The sequence below is a fragment of the Pecten maximus genome, chromosome 13 (genome assembly GCF_902652985.1).
Source record: "Pecten maximus chromosome 13, xPecMax1.1, whole genome shotgun sequence".
Classification (NCBI taxonomy): domain Eukaryota; kingdom Metazoa; phylum Mollusca; class Bivalvia; order Pectinida; family Pectinidae; genus Pecten; species Pecten maximus.
In genome coordinates this window covers 10765608-10793607 of record NC_047027.1, presented here as the reverse complement: position 1 = coordinate 10793607, position 28000 = coordinate 10765608, and the positions used below count along the sequence as shown (strand labels likewise).

Sequence of the window (28000 nt, the reverse complement as noted above, 5' to 3'; positions counted from 1 at the left end):
TTAGTTTTTAAACAAACCCGGAAACTTTCAATGATCTGGACTTTTAAAATGAAACACGCATCCCGCGACGTAGTAGAGGATGATATATGGATATTTGAAGGAGTAATAAGTAAGGTTGATCTATCATGATTTTACTACTGACCACCGTCTTGGCCTTGGCTGGTATGTATATTTTTTTTAATGTAACGGTTTGATTTTCAATACATACTTACGTAATTGAGCATTATGTATCTACTTATATGGAACAGGTTTCATCTATAATGTGTATTTCTTGTGTTTTATAATAAAGGTTCGAAATATGACAAACATGCAAACAAACGAACATAGAAAGAAAAGTTTCTAGAAGATATGAGACATTAAGATCTATACCGGCTATTTTTGTAACATACCAACACTTGAGGCACGATTAACGTCAATGATACCAATTTGCGTTAAATCTGTTTTTGTCTCTAACTAGAAAGTCATGTGTCTTTTTGTTTATTTATGACTTTGTGATAATATTTGACTGGTAAGATGAGAGAGAGAGAGAGAGAGAGAGAGAGAGAGAGAGAGAGAGAGAGAGAGTTGATGCTTGTTGATTGTCCATCGGTAGAGAATGGTCGGAAGTTGAAATTGGTAATTGTGTTTTGATTAATAGACTGTTCTGATCACTACAGATGCCGTTAGTGTTACAATGAGCGGGTCTTCCGAGTATGCTGTCCCTGGGACTGACTTCACATTGTCGTGTAATGTATCAGAAAGGGCCTTTGTTGTGTCATTTTTCCGCCTCCCATACGTCACTACTGCAGTAGGTGTTATACAAGTAGGTATTGACCAATGTTACACTACCATTCCATATGGTCCCTGCATACCGGATGTATGTTCCTGTGTATCGTCTGGAAGACTTGGTACATTGTTCCGATGGGTCATACAGCCACAAACAGGAGACCATGGATCTGCGTGGTTCTGTCGAGCCACTCTACCTTATCAAAAACTGGATAGTGTGGATTACAGACTCAAAATAGCAGGTAAAGTACACGATAAGCCTTACTACGCTTAGTGGGTGTAACAATAAGGGCTTTTCTTTTCATTAAACTTGGTAAGTTCCAAAAGTATTATTAAAATATGTAAACAGGAACTATGTTATAGACAGCATAAGGATTTTCAAAGAAACCACATGCGGAATTATGTTTTATATCTATATTCCCTCAGAAATAAATCATTCCGACAACGACACAGACTTATACTTATCGATTAAGACTGTCGTAAAATCAATGTGATCTCCATTTCGCATACTTTTAAAATATATGCAACATATATATATTAATTCTTTTTTTCCTTCTAAATATGATGTTTATATAGTACTGACATGATAAATTATATCTTACTTCAACACGCACATTTATACACAGCTGGTCCAGGGAAATCAATGTCCTTGTCCCCGCCTACTACATCCTACACCATGACAGAGGGAAGTACTTTACCAGACATCACCTGTACAGCGGACTGTAGACCTGGCTGTACATTTGTCTGGACACGGCAAGACAACATCACTTTTACTCTCTCACCTGTTTTGTCACTCGGACATCTGGACATATCAGAACAAGGGACTTACACGTGCAGTGCACGAAATGATCAGGGGGAATCGTCGTTATCAGTACATGTAGTCATACTCGGTAAGTTACTGTTGCGTAAATATTTATCATTTCTTTTCGGTGGTAGATTGATCCGAGAAATGTGTTTGACAAGGTATCAGGGGGATTTAATTAAAATTAAATGTACTCTTAAAATAGAAAAAAAGGAAAACATCACTAAAGAATTCAAATACGTGTTTTCAGAAATGACCTATGACTCTATATCCCTCATATCACAATTATTACAGTCGGTACAAATATAAACACCATATCGACCTGAACGATCCTGGACTAGCCCTAACCCAAGCTCTAATCCCTTGCGGCATTGATAACAACAACTAGTATTATAATCATGCAGCATACAATAACTTAACGCCTAATACTTATTTTTGCATTCGAGGATACTACAACAGTTATTTCTTAACGACCAACATATTATATTTATCGTTCGTTTGACCATGTTTGACCATATTCCCTGTTCTGATTTGCGATCAACCGTTAATTTGTTATCGGTATAAGCGATCGTTTCGACCAGAACGGATTTTTCAGTCTATCAGCTCTATCGTCCGGCCACCTAATGGTCAGCGTTCGTCTGATAAAAAACGGGCATTTAGCTGTAACATTAACTGTATCTTTACCAAACAGATTCCGTGGATGTAGGCTGTGCTACTCAAGAATCTGCTTCTTCTACCTCATTCGCTCTGACTACAGTGGGAGCTGTTCTGTTCGTTGTAGCCATTGCTGCATTCGGAATCTCCGTAACAATTTACCGTAAGAGAGTAATCTTTACCAAATAAGTACACATTCGACAGCAGACATAGTTATACTTTAGATAGAGTATAAACATATGGCTATTAAGCCACACATCTGTTATGCATATAGCATACATTAACAAACCGTTCAAAATTATGTAAATACAAAGTTCAGAAAAAAAAATTAAACAAATTTTGGACACTAAAACGCAAATCTCCTATAATACTTCAGAAATTGCTTAATTAATTAAACTTGTTTCACAAGTTTTCATATCATAATCTATTTATATCTCTCCATGAGTGTACATTTCTTTTTTTCAGGAAAGGCACGTTTACTCCGCAGGTAATATATGAAATAAGTCTAATCGCATGTTTTTGTTTATATGGAAGCACATACAATAGGTTTAATTTAATGTCCTGTGCAACGTCCTATCATCAGCTATTGTCACTATGTACGTCCTCCCGTATGTACGAGATCCATGCACGTGATGACTGTGTATCTATTTTGGGTTTGGTATGGTTTATTTTGGTTTACGTCCTATTAAAAGCTAATGTCATTTAAGGACGGCCTCTCGTGCGTGCAATATGCGTGTGTTGAGTGCGTATGTGTGTTTCGGGCTGCGGTATGTTTGTGTGAAGTCTCCTTGTGGTAGGCCGGAACTTTCGCCGATTTATAGTGCTACCTCACTGGAGCATACTGCCGAAGACACCCAGCAGGACATCCCATCCGGTCACATTATACTGACAACGGGTGAACCAGTCGTCTTTAAGCGGGAGTAACAACTGCCCCATGTATATTCCGGTATATCTCGGCCAGGGGACCCCAGGGGCGAACGCTCAACTGAAGTCCATAAATGAGGCAGTGTCATGGGATAAATAAGTGAAAATAGAGTTGTTAAGAATGAAGAGAAAAGAAAAGATCCGAGAGAGCGTCGCCTCTTACAATAGGTATCTTCTTACGCTTTAATCTGAAGGGCAGACCTTGGTATTCTAACAAAACATTTAAAATACATTTGACTATAATGGTTTAGCAACAACTGAAGTTATCTTGATCTGCAATTTAGAACGACGTCTCTTCCGGTCTTACAACCAATACCATTTGAGGTCCGTTCAATTGCTGAAATGCTCAAATGACGCGTAATATACATGTACATATAACATGATGTGTTCGAATTATCAGTATAGAATGTTAGAAAACATCCGTCCATCAAACCATTTAAGAACATAAAATGGGGGGCGTTAAGTTCCCTCTAGGGTATCTTAGATGATTGTTTCTTTGGCCATGGGTTAATGATTACGTGCTGAAAGATCGATGCAACTGCTACGATCTTAATAACACGACTAATGTTCATTTTCCGGATATTTTCATATAGCATTTAGTCGGTTATTTTCGCTATTTCATGGGCGATTGATGTGGCCGCGAAAATGTTATCTGTGGAATAATCAGACAGGAGTAAATATCAACCGCGATATCAATCTGATTAAGATAGTCGTCATATTGTACTGTCTTTAGAATGTTTGATTCCAACAGGTAAACTGTACATGTTAACTATAGCATTGTGATCAGTTCACAGCTAGATAAATGCATAAAAACAGCAAAATTAAAACGTGTTAGACACTTTGCTATTCGACATTAGAAACAATATTCGAGAAATGTAGATATCTTATAACCACATCGCGAAACTATAATTGTTATTTTGTTGTTGTTTCGTTTATATGAACATTTCCGAAAATAACGGGTTGCGCGGTGGTTTGTTGATGGATTATACTGTGATTAAAAGCTTATCCCCACAGGTAAGACATTATAGCTTTACCTGTTGTTATCAATGTGGCCAATCAGTGATAAGGGTTACATGTTGTTATCAATGCGGCCAATCAGTGATAAGGGTTACATGTTGTTATCAATGCGGCCAATCAGTGATAAGGGTTACATGTTGTTCTCAATGCGGCCAATCAATGATAAGGGTTACATGTTGTTCTCAATGCGGCCAATCAGTGATAAGGGTTACATGTTGTTATCAATGCGGCCAATCAATGATAAGGGTTACATGTTGTTATCAATGCGGCCAATCAATGATTAGGGTTGCATGTTGTTTCATGCGGCCAATCAGTGATTAGGGTTACATGTTGTTTCAATGCGGCCAATCAGTGATTAGGGTACATGGTTGTTATCATGCGGCCAATCAGTGATTAGGGTTTCATGTGTTCAGGGGGAATAGTTTAGGTTACATACAGGGGTACTTTGTCTAAAAAAATTAGTTTTTGGGGGCTCATAGAAATTTCAAAGGGGGCAAAGGTACAAAATGCAAGTTTCAATGTTCGGGCTGATACAAATTCAATATTGGAGCAAACATGATATTTGAACGTTTTGTTAAACTGTGTCAGGTTTAGAAAGGCCCAAATCGGCCACAACCTTTTATCTTCATTTAAACAAATGTCTTCGTTCCAACGTTTCTGTTGATACTACCTCACATTCGGCATTATTGCCCCCTACTTTCAGGTTGATATACCATAACTATAATCATTAGCATCTATTATAATGAAAAAAATAACTGTCAATAGGTGAAAATAGTATTTGGTTTTAATTTGGAGACTTTTAGGATATGTTTCTGTCATTATTTTGCTTTCTAAATTAGATCTAACAACCAAGACATCGACCCAACGGACATGGGAATGACATCACATTACGACAGCACAACCGGAGGTAAACTTATAATAATTCATCTTAAATCATAAGTCCACGTTATACATTGTATTGACAATGTGTTGTCATTTGATACATGACGATAAATAGTATAATAATCATACACGATTAAATCTTATAAAAACCCAATAATTATTTTTTCAGACATTGCAACTTTCAGAAAAAATACCTTTGACATACACGATAAACGAATCCATCAAGTCATACAATACAATACATATATACAACATAACATCTAAAACACATCAGTACGTCTATCTGGATATCAATAAGTTGGAATCACTATGTTACCCGTATCTTATATCATATACCCGTTTTATTTTCAGAGTGAAATCTGCAACACTGTATTCGAATACATGAAAAAGGGAATAACAACAATTGTGTGTTAGAGACATAACTGTAGCATAATTGTACAAATGAAACAGAGTGACTTACTGTCGATATCTGATATTTACTAATTACTTTGCCTTTTAACATTTCACATCTATACATGTCGCGATCGAATGTGTTTAGTTTAGTTATATATCACAAGACAATAATTAAGGGGTGAAGGCGCTTTATGAATTTGGCTGATATCTTGTGATAATTTTGTGTTAGTCGGCAGTCTCGACAATACGGGTAAACAGCCTACAAATCCTCAGACATTGTTTGCTAAGCTATTTAAGCGGCTATGTAGTAGAGTTACGGCCCTTTATTTATTTGCCTGCCACCTAGGTTCGGCTCGTATCTAAAGACAGTCGGGAAGAGGAATGAAAACCTGCATTTGGAGTATTGTGCCTTGTCTACAATTGCCCATCATAATTTCATAACAAGTATTTTGTATATCAATGATGTAGCATTACTCTTGGCTTACACAGTTATCATGTAATGGTTCAAACTGTACCAGATCTTACCTACATATGTGTGTCTATAACAACCTACATGTTTTACGAGTATCATTCATGTGCATATGCTTACATTCTCCATAATTAAGCTGAAACCGGAAGTGTTTACATAACCAAAATCTTACTTTTAACTCTATATAATACTGTACGAGTCGGTATATACAGACATTATAAGAGAGCGACATGCGTCTCTGATTTCCGAGAGCTCGTTCTAATGTTTGCTTTATAAAAGATTGTCCTATTCTTACGTCGGGTATAGAGTAGTTCTGTGTTGTAATGATGATTTCCCAAAAGCAGAGAGACTAAATATGTCTATGAATGCACAAGTGTATCATACATTAGAATGTACTTGATTATGAAGTTTTTTGTTTTAAAGTAACCAGACACACATATACTTTTTTGAAAGGACATTCGCTGTTCGGGTGCATAATGTCATTGTTTGTAATTCGATTACTGTTTTTCATTTTATACTTTATTAAAATAATTTTATATGATAAATCTTTTAATGTCTTCATTTCGCACCCTTTAGCATTCAAAAACGTTATAAATCACCGCTGTAGGCGACGTTTGTAAGAACAGGTAGTTATGTTTAACGTTACTAATTAGTTAGAGAGAATTTCTTTATTATGGTCTTGGACTGCTGACACGAACCCAACATACCTAATCGACAAAAGACATAAAGGAAAAAACTGTCTTAATCTGATTATCAGCAATAATATTGATTTTCCGACACCACCACTCCAAATCTATGGAATAAACATAAAATTCCTTTTCGATTTTTTTCTTTTAATTTTAAAAATGATTTATCATCGTTAGGTGATGTTATCGTTTTGTACTGATACAGGGCCGTCTTATAATGTCAATTTAATTATTTCTAAGGGTAAAGTGTTTGCCGATAAAAGTATGTTACAGCTGGAATTGTGAAGAGAATATTAAATAATTAGGATACACTTTCATATATTTCTATGTTTCTGAGATGTAACGCAAAAACGATATCTACTATCATCATAAATCGCTGCCCGTTGGTTTATAGTATAATCCGTTTTCGTGTTTTATCTCCAAAACATTGAAATATATTCAGTATGTATAATAACAAAAAGCAAAATGTATCATGAACATTAATTATTGATGATGAAGAGGATAAAAATTTGAATTTCCTGTCCTAATAGTACTGACCTCATGTATTGCTTTAGTTTTTAAACAAACCCGGAAACTTTCAATGATCTGGACTTTTAAAATGAAACACGCATCCCGCGACGTAGTAGAGGATGATATATGGATATTTGAAGGAGTAATAAGTAAGGTTGATCTATCATGATTTTACTACTGACCACCGTCTTGGCCTTGGCTGGTATGTATATTTTTTTTAATGTAACGGTTTGATTTTCAATACATACTTACGTAATTGAGCATTATGTATCTACTTATATGGAACAGGTTTCATCTATAATGTGTATTTCTTGTGTTTTATAATAAATGTTCGAAATATGACAAACATGCAAACAAACGGACATAGAAAGAAAAGTTTCTAGAAGATATGAGACATTAAGATCTATACCGGCTATTTTTGTAACATACCAACACTTGAGGCACGATTAACGTCAATGATACCAATTTGCGTTAAATCTGTTTTTGTCTCTAACTAGAAAGTCATGTGTCTTTTTGTTTATTTATGACTTTGTGATAATATTGTGAGAGAGAGAGAGAGAGAGAGAGAGAGAGAGAGAGAGTTGATGCTTGTTGATTGTCCATCGGTAGAGAATGGTCGGAAGTTGAAATTGGTAATTGTGTTTTGATTAATAGACTGTTCTGATCACTACAGATGCCGTTAGTGTTACAATGAGCGGGTCTTCCGAGTATGCTGTCCCTGGGACTGACTTCACATTGTCGTGTAATGTATCAGAAAGGGCCTTTGTTGTGTCATTTTTCCGCCTCCCATACGTCACTACTGCAGTAGGTGTTATACAAGTAGGTATTGACCAATGTTACACTACCATTCCATATGGTCCCTGCATACCGGATGTATGTTCCTGTGTATCGTCTGGAAGACTTGGTACATTGTTCCGATGGGTCATACAGCCACAAACAGGAGACCATGGATCTGCGTGGTTCTGTCGAGCCACTCTACCTTATCAAAAACTGGATAGTGTGGATTACAGACTCAAAATAGCAGGTAAAGTACACGATAAGCCTTACTACGCTTAGTGGGTGTAACAATAAGGGCTTTTCTTTTCATTAAACTTGGTAAGTTCCAAAAGTATTATTAAAATATGTAAACAGTAACTATGTTATAGACAGCATAAGGATTTTCAAAGAAACCACATGCGGAATTATGTTTTATATCTATATTCCCTCAGAAATAAATCATTCCGACAACGACACAGACTTATACTTATCGATTAAGACTGTCGTAAAATCAATGTGATCTCCATTTCGCATACTTTTAAAATATATGCAACATATATATTAATTCTTTTTTTCCTTCTAAATATGATGTTTATATAGTACTGACATGATAAATTATATCTTACTTCAACACGCACATTTATACACAGCTGGTCCAGGGAAATCAATGTCCTTGTCCCCGCCTACTACATCCTACACCATGACAGAGGGAAGTACTTTACCAGACATCACCTGTACAGCGGACTGTAGACCTGGCTGTACATTTGTCTGGACACGGCAAGACAACATCACTTTTACTCTCTCACCTGTTTTGTCACTCGGACATCTGGACATATCAGAACAAGGGACTTACACGTGCAGTGCACGAAATGATCAGGGGGAATCGTCGTTATCAGTACATGTAGTCATACTCGGTAAGTTACTGTTGCGTAAATATTTATCATTTCTTTTCGGTGGTAGATTGATCCGAGAAATGTGTTTGACAAGGTATCAGGGGGATTTAATTAAAATTAAATGTACTCTTAAAATAGAATAAAAAAGGAAAACATCACTAAAGAATTCAAATACGTGTTTTTCAGAAATGACCTATGACTCTATATCCCTCATATCACAGTTATTACAGTCGGTACAAATATAAACACCATATCGACCTGAACGATCCTGGACTAGCCCTAACCCAAGCTCTAATCCCTTGCGGCATTGATAACAACAACTAGTATTATAATCATGCAGCATACAATAACTTAACGCCTAATACTTATTTTTGCATTCGAGGATACTACAACAGTTATTTCTTAACGACCAACATATTATATTTATCGTTCGTTTGACCATGTTTGACCATAGCTGTTCTGATTTGCGATCAACCGTTAATTTGTTATCGGTATAAGCGATCGTTTCGACCAGAACGGATTTTTCTCTCTATCAGCTCTATCGTCCGGCCACCTAATGGTCAGCGTTCGTCTGATAAAAAACGGGCATTTAGCTGTAACATTAACTGTATCTTTACCAAACAGATTCCGTGGATGTAGGCTGTGCTACTCAAGAATCTGCTTCTTCTACCTCATTCGCTCTGACTACAGTGGGAGCTGTTCTGTTCGTTGTAGCCATTGCTGCATTCGGAATCTCCGTAACAATTTACCGTAAGAGAGTAATCTTTACCAAATAAGTACACATTCGACAGCAGACATAGTTATACTTTAGATAGAGTATAAACATATGGCTATTAAGCCACACATCTGTTATGCATATAGCATACATTAACAAACCGTTCAAAATTATGTAAATACAAAGTTCAGAAAAAAAAATTAAACAAATTTTGGACACTAAAACGCAAATCTCCTATAATACTTCAGAAATTGCTTAATTAATTAAACTTGTTTCACAAGTTTTCATATCATAATCTATTTATATCTCTCCATGAGTGTACATTTCTTTTTTTCAGGAAAGGCCCGTTTACTCCGCAGGTAATATATGAAATAAGTCTAATCGCATGTTTTTGTTGATATGGAAGCACATACAATAGGTTTAATTTAATGTCCTGTGCAACGTCCTATCATCAGCTATTGTCACTATGTACGTCCTCCCGTATGTACGAGATCCATGCACGTGATGACTGTGTATCTATTTTGGGTTTGGTATGGTTTATTTTGGTTTACGTCCTATTAAAAGCTAATGTCATTTAAGGACGGCCTCTCGTGCGTGCAATATGCGTGTGTTGAGTGCGTATGTGTGTTTCGGGCTGCGGTATGTTTGTGTGAAGTCTCCTTGTGGTAGGCCGGAACTTTCGCCGATTTATAGTGCTACCTCACTGGAGCATACTGCCGAAGACACCCAGCAGGACATCCCATCCGGTCACATTATACTGACAACGGGTGAACCAGTCGTCTTTAAGCGGGAGTAACAACTGCCCCATGTATATTCCGGTATATCTCGGCCAGGGGACCCCAGGGGCGAACGCTCAACTGAAGTCCATAAATGAGGCAGTGTCATGGGATAAATAAGTGAAAATAGAGTTGTTAAGAATGAAGAGAAAAGAAAAGATCCGAGAGAGCGTCGCCTCTTACAATAGGTATCTTCTTACGCTTTAATCTGAAGGGCAGACCTTGGTATTCTAACAAAACATTTAAAATACATTTGACTATAATGGTTTAGCAACAACTGAAGATATCTTGATCTGCAATTTAGAACGACGTCTCTTCCGGTCTTACAACCAATACCATTTGAGGTCCGTTCAATTGCTGAAATGCTCAAATGACGCGTAATATACATGTACATATAACATGATGTGTTCGGATTATCAGTATAGAATGTTAGAAAACATCCGTCCATCAAACCATTTAAGAACATAAAATGGGGGGCGTTAAGTTCCCTCTAGGGTATCTTAGATTATTGTTTCTTTGGCCATGGGTTAATGATTACGTGCTGAAAGATCGATGCAACTGCTACGATCTTAATAGCACGACTAATTTTCATTTTCCGGATATTTTCATATAGCATTTAGTCGGTTATTTTCGCTATTTCATGGGCGATTGATGTGGCCGCGAAAATGTTATCTGTGGAATAATCAGACAGGAGTAAATATCAACCGCGATATCAATCTGATTAAGATAGTCGTCATATTGTACTGTCTTTAGAATGTTTGATTCCAACAGGTAAACTGTACATGTTAACTATAGCATTGTGATCAGTTCACAGCTAGATAAATGCATAAAAACAGCAAAATTAAAACGTGTTAGACACTTTGCTATTCGACATTAGAAACAATATTCGAGAAATGTAGATATCTTATAACCACATCGCGAAACTATAATTGTTATTTTGTTGTTGTTTCCTTTTATATGAACATTTCCGAAAATAACGGGTTGCGCGGTGGTTTGTTGATGGATTATACTGTGATTAAAAGCTTATCCCCACAGGTAAGACATTATAGCTTTACCTGTTGTTATCAATGCGGCCAATCAGTGGTAAGGGTTACATGTTGTTATCAATGCGGCCAATCAGTGGTAAGGGTTACATGTTGTTAGCAATGCGGCCAATCAGTGGTAAGGGTTACATGTTGTTCTCAATGCGGCCAATCAATGATAAGGGTTACATGTTGTTCTCAATGCGGCCAATCAGTGATAAGGGTTACATGTTGTTATCAATGCGGCCAATCAATGATAAGGGTTACATGTTGTTCTCAATGCGGCCAATCAGTGATAAGGGTTACATGTTGTTATCAATGCGGCCAATCAATGATAAGGGTTACATGTTGTTCTCAATGCGGCCAATCAGTGATAAGGGTTACATGTTGTTATCAATGCGGCCAATCAGTGGTAAGGGTTACATGTTGTTCTCAATGCGGCCAATCAGTGATAAGGGTTACATGTTGTTCTCAATACGGCCAATCAGTGATAAGGGTTACATGTTGTTATCAATGCGGCAAATCAGTGATAAGGGTTGCATGTTGTTATCAATGCGGCCAATCAGTGATAAGGGTTACATGTTGTTCTCAATGCGGCCAATCAGTGATAAGGGTTACATGTTGTTATCAATGCGGCCAATCAGTGATAAGGAATACATGTTGTTCTCAATGCGGCCAATCAGTGATAAGGGTTACATGTTGTTCTCAATGCGGCCAATCAGTGATTAGGGTTACATGTTGTTATCAATGCGGCCAATCAGAGATTAGGGTTACATGTTGTTATCAATGCGGCCAATCAGTGATTAGGGTACATGGTGTTATCAATGCGGCCAATCAGTGATTAGGGTACATGGTGTTATCAATGCGGCCAATCAGTGATTAGGGTACATGGTGTTATCAATGCGGCCAATCAGTGATTAGGGTTACATGTTGCAGGGGGACACTTTAAGGTCAAATACAAATAGTTATTCTAAAAATTAGTTTTTGGGGGCTCATAGAAATTTCAGGGGTCAAAGGTACAAAATGCAAGTTTCAATGTTCGGGCTGATACAAATTCAATATTGGAGCAAACATGATATTTGAACGTTTTGTTAAACATGTGTCAGGTTTAGAAAGGCCCAAATCGGCACAACCTTTTATCTTCATTTAAACAAATGTCTTCGTTCCAACTTTTCTGTTGATACTACCTCACATTCGGCATTATTGCCCCCTACTTTCAGGTTGATATACCATAACTATAATCATTAGCATCTATTATAATGAAAAAAATAACTGTCAATAGGTGAAAATAGTATTTGGTTTTAATTTGGAGACTTTTAGGATATGTTTCTGTCATTATTTTGCTTTCTAAATTAGATCTAACTACCAAGACATCGACCCAACTGACATGGGAATGACATCACATTACGACAGCACAACCGGAGGTAAACTTATAATATTTCATCTTAAATCATAAGTCCACGTTATACATTGTATTGACAATGTGTTGTCATTATTAGCATAGGTTTGATGAAGTAGTTTCTTTTACAATCAGAAGTAAATACTCATTTTTTCATGTGTAATTATAATAATCAGCAAACATTTAACAAAGAATTGCTTACGATCGACACGTGAAAATCATTTTATACGCATGTGGGTTAATGTTGCGTCCCGTTTTGTTGCTCATTAGTGTATTCATGTAAAAAAGACATTGTTGTACATTGTTGCAACTTGTACATTCCAATGACGTCACATTGTTTACAGATCCCGCGTTGTGTCTGCAATGCCTGACACGAAGGCTTCATTCTGTGTTTTTTAGTGTTTTTGTTAGTTTTCTTACAATTCAATTGATCAGGTATGATTCAACAACCCCAATCAATATGAGGTGTGGATGTAATTTTAAGTTTAAACGGCATGTTACGAAAAATACTTCAACTTTCACTTTGACAGTGCATTCGTGATCGGAGCTTCGATCGGCTGTCATGGCAACGACGAGGACGGTGGTTTTATCACAGTGTCGAATTTACAAACTTGCATGTACAGCCGAAAACGTCTAACTATACCTTATGTCTTTGGAAATCATCTGTAAATAATTATTTGAATTAATTACGATCCATTGCATTCGTTTATTAACGTTTGTTCTTTTCTATATGCCGATTTCGATACTTAAAACACTGAAGAGTTCCAATTTTGGAGAATGAACATTAACACTTGCTCTATAAATCGTTCTAGAGCACCCGACTACCCTAAATCAATAATTATGAAACAGGTAAGAGCGTGAAGGTAATTGTATGAGAACAAGGAAAAGTGCTGTACATTCTTACGAAAATGACAAACATCGTCAAAATTACTTAAAAAGTAGTCAATTAATCGGCACTTCGCCAATTAAGACCAGTTTATAACGCCGTTATGTAACCATACTTGAATAAATAGAAGAATGTACAGCACTTTTTCTCGGTTTCTTAGCACGATGAATAAGTGCATCATATTTGTTTGTACGACGAAATACGTTGGTCGGGTGCTCTGACCATATTTATCGACCAAGTGTTAATGTAGTCCTTCGTGCCGGTCACGTGACCACGCGAGAACAGGAGGACCGACGAAAACATCCCGATAAAGACGTTGGACACCTAACATTAAAATCCGATCAAGAAAACAAACAGAACTTACCGGGAAATCATTAAATATTGAATTTATATAAAAACATGACGATTTTTGTTCTTTTTAATTATAAATGCAACATTAACCCACATGCGTACTTCATCAGCACAATACATTCAATGTATTTCCATTAAGATAAATACAAATACTGCATTACTCTGTTTAAAAATAATCGTATTTTCACTTTAATATTCTTATTAATGTACACCAATCTTTGTTGAGTAGATAGAAAAATGCTTTAACCTTCTTCTTTTAGCAGTCGACACTGGCATGAGGTATACTGAAAGGTAAGATATCATTAAAATTAGGCAGTATAAAAACAATTACGCAGAGCACTGCCAATAAGGCAGTATAATACAAAATATGCAGTATAATACAAATTACGCAGTATAATGAAAATATGATAATATAAATAAGATATTATGATACCAATTCAGCAGAGCAATGCCAATTAGGCAGTATAATACAAATTAGGCAGTATGACACCAATTAAGTGGTATAATACTAATTAAGCAGTACAAAACAAATTAGGCAGTATAATATCAACAAGGCGGTATAATACAAATAATGCAGTATAATACAGAATTTTATATACTTTACTGTACATGTAATTGATCTTCTCATTATTTTTATTCTTTTATCTTGTGACTTTTATTTTTAAATAACCAGTACGCAATTCGGTTTTATTTGTTAAAAACAGAAACCCCTACCAAGAACTTGACGTAAATGACATTGAGGCAGCATCGCCGTATGACGAAATTGCTGGAGGTATGAAGGTGTCGATTTTACGGAACAATGCAGTTTAAGGGTTTTGCCTCCTTATCGACTTTAAACACTAGCAAGAAATTATTACTACAATTTTTTTTAATTTTTTTTTTTTGTATTTTAAGACTCAATCTTCAGTGTTTCAGTGTCAATACATAATATAATTTTGTAGCTTTTGTATCTAATTCTAGTCATGTTATAAATGTTTTGATGGCGTAAAATAGCAAATATGACACCAATAATTGTCAAAGAAAGTGAAAAAATAGCATGATGTATCAATATTTAAGTGTCTCATTTGGGGTTGAACTGGTGGTTAGGATTAGGATAGGGAAGTAAGGATGATGGATATTGCCATATAAATGGATAGGAATTTGTTAATTCCTGATAATGTAAAGGCATGGTTTCCCTACATGCAATCACCCATCAATTGGATATTTGTAATGTATCAAGATAATTAGTTTGCCATAATGGCGATGTTCCGTCTGATAGGAGTAATTTAAAGATATTTGTTATTCGCCAAGTCGTGAAATTAAGTCACCCGAAGATTAGGTCATGCTATTTGCACGTTATAGAATACAAGAAATCTGCCCCGGTCTTTTCAAGACCGATGCATCGAATCGCTAACACATTTAAATGGAAAATGACATAAATCAGGAATAGATATTACGCTATACAACTAAAGAGGAACAACGGAAGGATGATCAAATATTCGTATATATTCGTAATAAAAACTTTAATATATTTTCATATATTTTCTGTAGTGAAAGTAAATAAGTATGAATGCAATATATATATATATACATTTGTATATATATATATAGATCACTTTGACATCCCTATCTTGTGTTCCTTATCTGGTTTTCTTCATAGTGAGACCTACAGCACTTTCGGACACGCGAGGGAAAGAAGGGCAGCGAACGCGAAGTTATAATGAAGATATTTGTCGGAACTGTACTGAAAATGACTATCTGACACCACTTACTGTTCCAGAAAGGTCCTTTCCCGACACCACCAGTCCTGAAGGGGGACATCTTCACTTCAAGTGATTATTACAATACAATCACTACAATCACTGGCTCACTATGAAATTGTCGAAAGTGTACATATTCTTGAGTGTCCAAAGTGTCAAACATGTTAAGTGTCAAAAATATTCCATAGCCTGGAGTGTCAAAAGTGTCTATTGTATTGAGTGTCTTTAATGCTGAATGTCCAAAGTGTCGATAATCCTAAGGTAGCAGTGTACAGTAAAAATGCCCAATTTTGAAAAATATGACACATGTCTAAGATATGTAAACATTGCCAGTTAACCCTACATATAAACTCCAATAAAGTATGTATATTTGTAATCTGTACAACATTTGCAATTTTAATACAGCTCTGAAGGATAAGTTAACTGATATTTTCTGTGATTTTTAGAGCTGAGAATACCATGGTAACAGCTTAAAAAATGCTCAAAAATTGCAAAATATTATGATATTTGACCCAAAATACCACAATTCTCTACACAAGTTTTTTTCTGAAACCTATTTAAAATTAAATATCTCTATCCCAAAGACAAAATTAATCTTGTTTTGACATATGTTGTAAATTAATTTTTTTCCGCTATCTCACCTTTACTGTGGGCATCCATTTTTCGCTGTAGGCAAAACTAAATTTCCTGTGTAAACGCACTTGCGGAAAATCCGGAAATTTAAAATCCGGAATCAATTTATTAATTTTTGTTTTAACAAGTGTGAAGCCTGTATGTACTTCTTCATACTGAATATATCAATTATAGTGTACATTTATTTTTTCATTTTTATGCATATCATAATACAGGAGTTATTTGCTTAACAAAAAAATTGCCCATGGCCAGGCTGTCCTACTGTAGTGTGCTACCTAAGTTATATGTGGTTATAACTGCCTCAGAATTTGACAAGAACAAGCACAAAAAAACTCGGATTAGTTAAAATAACTATATAATGAGGTTAATTTTACTGCTTTGATATACTGAACCAGCAGTTATGTGTCAAAAAACGGTATGAGCCAGTCAGGAATGGTAACGGAAATCCTATGTTCGCAGCATGAGTCACGAAACTAGCGGCTTCTAAGTTAATCTGCCTTCTATGACATACATGTTGAAATATTATATTTAAAACATATTCTGGTGTTAACTTAATTGATATACATATGAAATTCTTATCGCCAGCATTTGTTGTTGTTTTATTGGAATTTGGAATCAAACAGTCCTTGTCTAAGTATATGATAAACAGGATAAAACATGGACCCAATATCAGACCGAGGGCTATATATATATATATGTATGCATATCGGTATATCCGCCTCGTATGTACCATTTCATGGCATGACTTGTTTTCCTAAATTATTCATATTGAGGTAATAATCAGTATGCAAATTTCAAAAATGTAAATTATCTGTCCTTGTTAAAGGATTTACTCATTCATTCGAACAAGTTAACAAATGCATTAAGTGACGTATACTGGACGAATTATTTTATACGGTGGAGCTATACATATGCCAGATGCTTGTTTGATGTAGTAGGATGGAGTAATGAGTAATATACTGCCCACGCAGATGATTTCTTTCCGTGTCTTCTATGTAGGGGAAACTGAAGAGACTAAAATAGACTGTTTGCACAAACTGGGATTTAAATTTTATTTTTTTTCTCATTGATCTTCGTCCTTTTGTGATTTTCCTCTATATTTGTTTCCGTGACACCTTCCCCAAACCCTGGGTGCGAGGATGTTAAACTTCAGAATATAAATAAGCAGAAATCATCGACCAGTGATGTAGTGAATAATCGAAATGAGACTAAATAAAATATAACATATGGCTGAGGTTATACAATTCAGTAAATCTTCTATATTTCAATGTTTTCTTCTTACATTTATTTAACATAATTTCATTCTCTCTTTTTTTTTGCGCTGGTGAGAAAGCGTCACACCCGCAATATTTTAATTACCTATAACACGCATCACTGGAGATGATGACCACCTTTACCGCTTCTTGTTATTGGATGACCATTTATCACAGTTTATACATAATTAAAATGTTGTTTAATGTGCATGTCTTGATGTCTCGTACAGTTCTTAACTTTCATTATCGATGACGTAATGGACCCCCACACAATCTCTCAAAATAAAGATAGCATAGCAATCAACCTCACGTCACGACAGCAGCGTCCATGTAGCCAACCAATCGTCATTAAATCGACAAAACTAAAGATGTCCTAAACATCATTTTTCATCATTTGATAACTGAATAAGACAAAGTCAGTGTTTTAAAAGGCTACGATGTCATTATTTACTTGATGTAAATCTGTATAAGGCAGTAAATGCTGTAAATTTTAGTACAATATGGATGGTGAATGTCTACACGGTTTTACCATATTTTGATAACTTGGAGATGGGTCTGTTTCATTCTCGTGTAATGTAATGTTCTGTAAGTGACAAAATATCAGCATCTTATTGAACAAATTGAAAGAGTATTGACCATTACTTCCTTAACTCCTTAGTGAAATGTTAAACACTTAAATAAACATATAATATGTATGACTCACTTTTTCATTTTTTATTCAAGCTTGATTCTTCAATACTTGGTTTGGTTTATTTTGCTTAACGTCATATTAACAGCTAAGGTCATTTAAGGACGGCATCCCGTGCGTGCGACATGCATGTGTGTGGTGAGTGCGTATGTGTTTTGGGAGGCTGTGGTATCATCAATACAAAACAATCACCACGCAGGTAATCGATATCACTCGATAGGACAGTTTATCCAGTTAAGCTGACTATACACACACCACTTAACACAACAAGTGTATGGTCTAAAGCCTCCAGTCACGTGTGGACCTTTAAATGATCATAATACTGTCGGGAAAATTTGTTCTTTTTGGATCAGGTGTGCTAGCAAAAGTGCATGCCATTCCATAACCTAATTCAGATCCTTGTGATAACATGGCAACGGGTATGTAACATATTACGAGACGCTGGCCTGATCATTAGCATCTATTATAATGAAAAAAATAACTGTCAATAGGTGAAAATAGTATTTGTTTTAATTTGGAGACTTTTAGGTTAATGTTTCTGTCATAATTTTGCTTTCTAAATTAGATCTAACTACCAAGACATCGACCCAACAGATATGGGAATGACATCACATTACGACAGCACAACCGGAGGTAAACTTATAATGTTTCATCTTAAATCATAAGTCCACGTTATACATTGTATTGACAATGTGTTGTCATTATTAGCATAGGTTTGATGAAGTAGTTTCTTTTACAATTCAGAAGTAAATACTCATTTTTTCATGTGTAATTATAATAATCAGCAAACATTTAACAAAGAATTGCCTACGATCGACACGTGAAAATCAGTTTATACTTCATCAGCACAATACATTCAATGTATTTCCATTAAGATAAATACAAATACTGCATTACTCTGTTTAAAAATAATCGTATTTTCACTTTAATATTCTTATTAATGTACGCCAATCTTTGTTGAGTAGATAGAAAAATGCTTTAACCTTCTTCTTTTAGCAGTCGACACTGGCATGAGTTATACTGAAAGGTAAGATATCATTTAAATTAGGCAGTATAATAACAATTACGCAGAGCACTGCCAATAAGGCAGTATAATACAAAATATGTAGTATAATACAAATTAGGCAGTATAATGAAAATATGATAATATAAATAAGACAGTATGATACCAATTAAGCAGAGCAATGTCAATTAGGCAGTATAATACAAATTAGGCAGTATGACACAAATTAAGTGGTATAATACTAATTAAGCAGTACGATACAAATTAGGCAGTATAATATCAACAAGGCGGTATAATACAAATAATGCAGTATAATACAGAATTTTATATACTTTACTGTACATGTAATTGATCTTCTCATTATTTTTATTCTTTTATCTTGTGACTTTTATTTTTTAATAACCAGTAAGCAATTCGGTTTTATTTGTTAAAAACAGAGACCCCTACCAAGAACTTGACGTAAATGACATTGAGGCAGCATCGCCGTATGACGAAATTGCTGGAGGTATGAAGGTGTCAATTTTACGGAACAATGCAGTTTAAGGGTTTTGCCTCCTTATCGACTTTTAACACTAGCAAGAAATTACTACTACAATTTTTTTTTAATTTTTTTTTTTTTTTTGGTATTTTAAGACTCAATCTTCAGTGTTTCAGTTTCAATACATAATATAATTTTGTGGCTTTTGTATCTAATTCTAGTCATGTTATAAATGTTTTGATGGCGTAAAATAGCAAATATGACACCAATAATTGTCAAAGAAAGTGAAAAAAATAGCATGATGTATCAATATTTAAGTGTCTCATTTGGGGTTGGAACTGGTGGTTAGGATTAGGATAGGGAAGTAAGGATGATGGATATTGCCATATAAATGGATAGGAATTTGTTAATTCCTGATAATGTAAAGGCATGGTTTCCCTACATGCAATCACCCATCAATTGGATATTTGTAATGTATCAAGATAATTAGTTTTCCATAATGGCGATTTTCCGTCTGATAGGAGTAATTTAAAGATACTTGTTATTCACTCACATTTAAATGGAAAATGACATAAATCAGGAATAGATATTACGCTATACAACTAAAGAGGAACAACGGAAGGATGATCAAATATTCGTATATATTCGTAATAAAAACTTTAATATATTTTCATATATTTTCTGTAGTGAAAGTAAATAAGTATGAATGCAATATATATATATATACATTTGTATATATATATATAGATCACTTTGACATCCCTATCTTGTGTTCCTTATCTGGTTTTCTTCATAGTGAGACCTACAACACTTTCGGACACGCGAGGGAAAGAAGGGCAGCGAACGCGAAGTTATAATGAAGATATTTGTCGGAACTGTACTGAAAATGACTATCTGACACCACTTACTGTTCCAGAAAGGTCCTTTCCCGACACCACCAGTCCTGAAGGGGGACATCTTCACTTCAAGTGATTATTACAATACAATCACTACAATCACTGGCTCACTATGAAATTGTCGAAAGTGTACATATTCTTGAGTGTCCAAAGTGTCAAACATGTTAAGTGTCAAAAATATTCCATAGCCTGGAGTGTCAAAAGTGTCTATTGTATTGAGTGTCTTTAATGCTGAATGTCCAAAGTGTCGATAATCCTAAGGTAGCAGTGTACAGTAAAAATGCCCAATTTTGAAAAATATGACACATGTCTAAGATATGTAAACATTGCCAGTTAACCCTACATATAAACTCTAATAAAGTATATATATATTTGTAATCTGTACAACATTTGCAATTTTAATACAGCTCTGAAGGATAAGTTAACTGATATTTTCTGTGATTTTTAGAGCTGTGAATACCATGGTGACAGCTTAAAAAATGCTCAAAAATTGCAAAATATTATGATATTTGACCCAAAATACCACAATTCTCTACACAATTTTTTTTCTGAAACCTATTTAAAATTAAATATCTCTATCCCAAAGACAGAATTAATCTTGTTTTGACATATGTTGTACATTAAGTTTTTTCCGCTATCTCACCTTAACTGTGGGCATCCATTTTTCGCTGTAGGCAAAACTAAATTTCCTGTGTAAACACACTTGCGGAAAATCCGGAAATTTAAAATCCGGAACCAATTTATTAATTTTTGTTTTAACAAATGTGAAGCCTGTATGTACTTCTTCAAACTGAATATATCAATTATAGTGTACATTTATTTTTTCATTTTTTATGCATATCATAATACAGGAGTTATTTGCTTAACAAAAAAAAATGCCCATGGCCAGACTGTCCTACTGTAGTGTGCTACTTACGTTATATGTGGTTATAACTGCCTCAAGATTTGACAAGAACAAGCACAAAAAACTCGGATAAGTTAAAATAACTATATAATGAGGTTGATTTTACTGCTTTGATATACTGAACCAGCAGTTATGTGTCAAACTGTATGAGCCAGTCAGGAATGGTAACGGAAATCCTATGTTCGCAGCATGAGTCACGAGACTAGCGGCTTCTAAGTTAATCTGCCTTCTATGACATACATGTTGAAATATTATATTTAAAACATATTCTGCTGTTAACTTAATTGATATACATATGAAATTCTTATCGCCAGCATTTGTTGTTGTTTTATTGGAATTTGGAATCAAACAGTCCGTGTCTAAGTATATGATAAACAGGATAAAACATGGTATGTCATATCAGCCAGGGGATCCAATATCAGACCGAGGGCTATATATATATGCATATCGGTATATCCGCCTCGTATGTACCATTTCATGGCATGACTGGTATTACTAAATTATTCATATTGAGGTAATTATCAGTATGCAAATTTCAGAAGTGTAAATTATCTGTCATTGTTAAAGGGTTTACAAATTCATTCGAACAAGTTAACAAATGCATTAAGTGACGTATACTGGACGAAGTATTTTATACGGTGGAGCTATACATATACCAGATGTTTGTTTGATGTAGTAGGATGGAGTAATGAGTAATATACTGCCCACGCAGATGATTTCTTTCCGTGTCTTCGATGTAGGGGAAACTGAAGAGACTAAAATAGACTGTTTGCACAAACTGGGATTCAAATTTTATTTTTTTTCTCATTGATCTTCGTCCTTTTGTGTTTTTCCTCTATATTTTTTCCGTGATACCTGCCCCAAACCCTGGGTGCGAGGATGTTGAACTCCAGAATATAAATAAGCAGAAATCATCGACCAGTGATGTAGTGAATAATCGAAATGAGACTAAATAAAAGATAACATATGGCTGAGAAGGTTATATAATTAAATGAATCTTCTATATTTCAACGTTTTCTTCTTACATTTATTTAATATTATTTCTTTCTTTTTTTTTTGCGCTGGTGAGAAAACGTCACACCCGCAATATTCTTTTATTGCCTATAACACGCATCACTGGAGATGATGACCGCCTTTACCGCTTCGTGTTATTGGATGACAATTTATCACAGTTTATACATAATTAAAATGTTGTTTAATGTACATGTCTTGATTTCTCGTACAATTATTAAAAGCGTTCTTAACTTTCATTATCGATGACGTAATGGACCCCCACACAATCTTTCAAAATAAAGATAACATAGCAATCAGCCTCATGTCACGACAGTAGCATCCATGTAGCCAACCAATCGTCATTAAATCGACAAAACTAATGATGTTCTAAACATTCATCATTTTTCATCATTTGATAACTGAATAAGACAAAGTCAGTGTCTTAACTCGCTATGATGTCATTATTTACTTGATGTAAATCTGTATAAGGCAGTAAATGCTGTAAATGTAAGTACACTATGGATGGTGAATGTCTACACGGTATTACCATATTTTGATAACTTGGAGATGGGTCTGTTTCATTCTCGTATAATTTAATTTTCTGCATGTGAATTAACAGTATTGGTTACAAGGATTGTACAAGATAGAAATAAAATATCAGCATCTTATTGAACAAATTGAAAGAGTATTGACCATTACTTCCTTAACTCCTTAGTGAAATGTTAAACACTTAAATAAACATATAATATGTATGACTCACTTTTTCATTTTTTATTCAAGCTTGATTCTTCAATACTTTGTTTAGTTTATTTTGCTTAACGTCCTATTAACAGCTAAGGTCATTTAAGGACGGCCTCCCGTGCGTGCGACAGGCATGTGTGTGGTGAGTGCGTATGTGTTTTGGGAGGCTGCGGTATCATCAATACAAGACAATCACCACGTAGGTAATCGATATCAATCCATAGGGTAGTTTATCCAGTCAGTTAAACTGACTATACACACAACACTTAACACGACAATTGTATGGTCTAAAGCCTCCAGTCACGCGTGGACCTTTAAATGCTCATAATACTGTCGGGAAAATCTGTCCTTTTTGGTAAGGTGTGCTAGCATATGTGCATGCCATTACATAACCTAATTTAGATCTTTGTGATAACATGTCAACGGGTATATGTAACATATTACGAGACGCTGGCCTGATATTTCTAAAACTTTTACTTGTTTAAATCCTTTTCTAAGTCGAAAGTAGGCAATGAGATCACCTACGCACAATGCCTTAATATTGAAAAAAGGTATTCCCATTGGTATTAAAAGACTGGGAACGTTTCTCACAAGTTATGTAATAGGATATCTAATTAATTGTAAAAGTAGATGCATTTCCGAATTTAATCAAACACTAATATACTAATATATCTGGTGTTAAAAGCTATCATATCTATCGGGAGTCTATAACGTTTTGTATGGTATTTCATAATGTCATATACCCGTACGATTCATATGGTTTTGTAGACTTAAGGAAAATCACGCTTGAAGTGTCGAAACGAGGTCTGGTGGTGAATGTATCTTTCAGTAATATTACCAATAAATACGGTATACCTTTCAACTGCAGAATTTACAACGTCAAGTAACGTCAGGGGTCATTATAAAGATCATCGAATTCTGTAAGTCAAACAATGATCAATATTAATCAATAAGTTATCGATATCAATTAATGTGGTATACTTTTTATATGCATACATTTTGTTTGAATAGTGCCTCTAGTTAAGTTGACAATACACACAAAACCATGGTCTAAACATTTTAGTCAGTCTCACTACGTTACATGAACATCTAACAACATCCCATTAGGGGTCACGTTCTGATGACCTTTGAGATAGGTGTATGCCACTTTCAGGGCGAATTGTCTATTTGTCAATGAAATTAAAGCAAGCCATTTCGTCCTAGCTTGCATATGAAGCAAAACATTTCGGCACAGCCTGTATATAGCAATATTCTGCGTGGGACGAAATGATTTGAAATAAAGTGAAAGATTATGCGACCTCTGAACTATAGTCATGTTAATTCGGACATATAAAATTCACTTCCAAGATTCAGGAAATAGTCATTTGATTGGCTAATCCAAAAGGTCACCCTGACGTGACTCCTTATGGGATGTTGTTAGATGTTCATGTAATGTAGTGAGAATGACCATCTAGATTTTAACTAGATTGCATTTTAGTAAACATTTTTCTTTTATTTTCAAGATAATCAGTCCTCTTCTGATTACATCTAGTATGTACATTCTCTCTAGTCCGTAACGTATGTACGTGCGCCTGTGCTACCACGTGTTTATACAATACCATACACCTATATATGTTTACCTTCGTATGATTACGTGGCGAGTTTATAAATGTCACACATTAATATCAAAACACACTTGCCTGGTCCTATTATTATTTTTAAATGCATTGATTGAGAATTATCCTTTTAGACATTTGTTGGGACATTTTTGTTTGAAACAACTTTACAATGATTCTTGTAACTTTAATTACTGTTAATATAGTCCCGAAGATTGACGGAGTAGGCCGTGATGTATAGAAGGGAAGTATATAAGGTTACTAAGTAGTTACTCCTAATGTCTAAATGTAGAAAAGGGTATTTCCATTTAAATCACACTGACAGGAACGTTTCTGGACAGGGTATGTAACTGAATATCTAAATTATTTGAAAAGGTACATGTATTTTCGAATAATCAGTCAGATATATGTTTATATGTTTATGTTAAAGGAGGAGGTAGCATCTATCCTATTTATTCAAAATTTACATGTTTGTACTTTTGTTTTCGGAACGTTGAAGAATCATATGATACTCATTATCCGGGTGGGGCTTGTATACATCTCATACATAAGCCCGATTAACTCTGGCAGAGAAGATAGGGAGTTATTATTGTAAAGTTATCAGTAGTGTTACACATTACCAAATCTACCGGGAGTTTGTAGTCTGGTATAGCGTATATATCATAATGTATTACGTCACTATGATTCAGGAAGTTATGTCGAATTAATGAAAATGGCGCTGACACTTGCACTGTCCAAACAGACTTCAATTGTTTATCGATGTAAAATAAATGTGAGATATTGTTTTAAAGGAAGTACACTGTATGTAAAGTTTTAATAATGAATATATTATTTTTATGATAGCTGATTGTCAAAGGACCTTACATACACTGGTATATACTTATATATTACATATACATGTATATTATGTATTGGTATATTACCAATCTAGTACGTAAAGTATTATCAGTCAATTACGTTCGTGACCATTGTGTCAAAACAAAAGTTTTTATTTTAATTTTTTTGTCCGAAACCTAAGATATGTTTCCAGGTCACAGATTTATGAAGTAATTGATACAATTCAATATTGTATATACACTTTGGTACGTCTTACAAAAATGTTTAACTACGACAAAGGTCAAATAAGTGATTTTCACCAATCAAAACGGTATACTTTTCAACTGTAGAATGTTCAACAATGTCAAGTAACGTCATCGCGCGTCGCAGGTCAAACACATGATCAATGTTTATAAATAGGCTGCAATGTATAATTAGGAAAAGTCAATGTGTTCTCAACAAATGAGGTATTGATATCAGGCTAGGACTGTTGGGTTTATAATAGTTCAACATGTTTGTTAGCTTGCTTCATTATCATACCAATTCATGCAACATTTAAGTCAGTCATTAAGTTGTTAACTTTTTTATCCATACTCGCAGCTTTAATGTGTATATCACTGTTTCCCTTCACATAATACGCCCAACAGCCGACAATGTCAGTACACATCACACTCGAAATATCTCGGTCATCCCTTACCTACGGTACCGTAAATGCAAAATAACTGTCAGCTTGCCATTTACAATATGTCTATATACATGTTTATATCAGGGGAGCAGATGACTAGTTTTTTTATTCAGATATAGTGCAAAAGCGGGGAACTTTCTGAAGCGTAAGTCGTTGAACTCACCGACAAACAATTATACTGTTTTATAATTCTCCTATTAGCATTGTTGTTGTATTTCTCTTTGTTCCGTTAAACTAGTTTTTTGCTTTGGTGAAAGGAATTAACGTCCCAAACTTTGACATAATATGCCGCGGAGCAAAAACAGAAAGTTGATAAGGGTAAATAAGGTTGCTAAGTGTAATTCTAAATATAGCAAAGGGTAATTTCAGTGGTATTAAAGACTGACTTGGAATGTTTCTATACAGGTAATGTAACTAACATCTACATTTATGTAATTTATTTGTGAAAGTAAATGAGTTCCTAATTATCAAAGACTAATATATGAATGTAAAACATGTTGCAAAACATAGTGTAACATTCGTCCTGTTCATTCAAAATAGTTTTGTACTTTTGTTTTGGTTTGGTTTGGTTTAGTTTATTTGGTTAACGTCCTATCAACATCTAAGGTCATTTAAGGACGGCCTCCCGTGCGTGCGACATGCATGCGTGTCGTGAATGCGTATTTATGTTTTGGGAGGCTGCGGTATGTTCGTGTTAAGCCTCCTTTTGTTTTGGATTGTCGAGGATGGACCTAATACTCAGTACATGTACCCTGCTATGGGGCATGTTTTATGCGGGGTAATTGGCTGTCAGGTTTGTTAAATGAATGTTCTTGATTTACATTGAAGGTCATGTGGGTCAAATAGGCTAAAATTTATAAACGACTTCTCAATGACCAAGATGCCAAGATATTCTGTTGGGATAAATGATATTAACATACATTCAAGGTCACATGGGTCAACTATGCTATGTATGACCCTGACCTAACATGCTGAAATTTCAATATTTAAGATGCCCAAAGACCCGAAATGGCTTCCAAGTTTGTTAAAATCGATGACATTGCCCTAGTTGCAAGATAACATCGGCCAAGCGTGTCAAAATCTTTGAAGAATATCCAAGGGCCCAGAGACCAGGTTTTGGACGGTAGTATCCTTAAATGAAGAGCTGCAGAATGTATTGAATTGATTAAACGTAGCCTAATATTTTATTTAATAGAAAAGGTAATAAGCTTAAAAACTGCATAAATGACTGATCAACGTCAAAGATGCATCTAAGGAGATTCCTTTATGCAGTGTTTACAATAAATACAAATACAAAATACATTTTGTCTAGTGATAATACATTATAATTCCATAGTTAACTATTTATCGGTTACTGACTGTTCTTTTGGCATATGATATTGAACCGTAACATTGTTCATGTTGTTATCTCCATGTAATATTATACAATTATGGACTTTTTCTGCCACGTTCTTTTCTTTTAAATATTCCTTAAACATTTTTACAGTCGAGTCTGTCGCTCTTCTTGTGTTCATTTTGGAAGATTTATAAATAATATTTTTTTCCAAAATGAAAAGAAAATAGACCGAAGACCTGTTATTAATTATTTTTACAATACATCATTCGAGCCAATAGAAAGAATCGATGATTTACCTCTGTATCCATGTCTTAATCTTGGAATTAAACATTTTAAACTA

At 34.9% G+C, this 28000-nt stretch overlaps 1 protein-coding gene across 4 annotated transcripts; it reads left to right on the top strand.

The window, feature by feature from the left end:
- Nucleotides 1–9: 9 nt before the first annotated feature.
- LOC117340884 lies at nt 10–20945 on the top strand. 4 transcript variants are annotated; one of them, XM_033902663.1, is made up of 14 exons: nt 10–162; nt 657–1007; nt 1392–1655; nt 8509–8772; nt 9376–9501; nt 9804–9825; nt 12621–12688; nt 14161–14191; nt 14605–14672; nt 15540–15711; nt 18779–18846; nt 19210–19240; nt 19654–19721; nt 20611–20945. In XM_033902663.1, exons 1-14 carry the CDS (start codon nt 126–128, stop codon nt 20664–20666), a joined length of 1626 nt encoding a protein of 541 aa, XP_033758554.1. In that variant the 5' UTR covers nt 10–125; the 3' UTR covers nt 20667–20945. The 4 variants fall into 4 exon arrangements, with proteins under 4 accessions (XP_033758554.1, XP_033758553.1, XP_033758557.1 ...); XM_033902662.1 differs by having other exon boundaries at nt 20491–20945; XM_033902665.1 differs by lacking the exons at nt 10–162; nt 657–1007; nt 1392–1655 and adding exons at nt 7065–7304; nt 7776–8126 and having other exon boundaries at nt 20491–20945.
- Nucleotides 20946–28000: the final 7055 nt, after the last annotated feature.

Bases quoted from the DNA above. Each gene is read 5' to 3' on its own strand.
- LOC117340884 (XM_033902662.1), top strand. From the start codon at position 126: ATGATTTTACTACTGACCACCGTCTTGGCCTTGGCTG. The intron at 9,502-9,803 runs GTAAGAGAGTAA...TCTTTTTTTCAG, and splicing joins AATCTCCGTAACAATTTACC to GAAAGGCCCGTTTACTCCGC. The intron at 18,847-19,209 runs GTAAACTTATAA...TTCTTCTTTTAG, and splicing joins TTACGACAGCACAACCGGAG to CAGTCGACACTGGCATGAGT.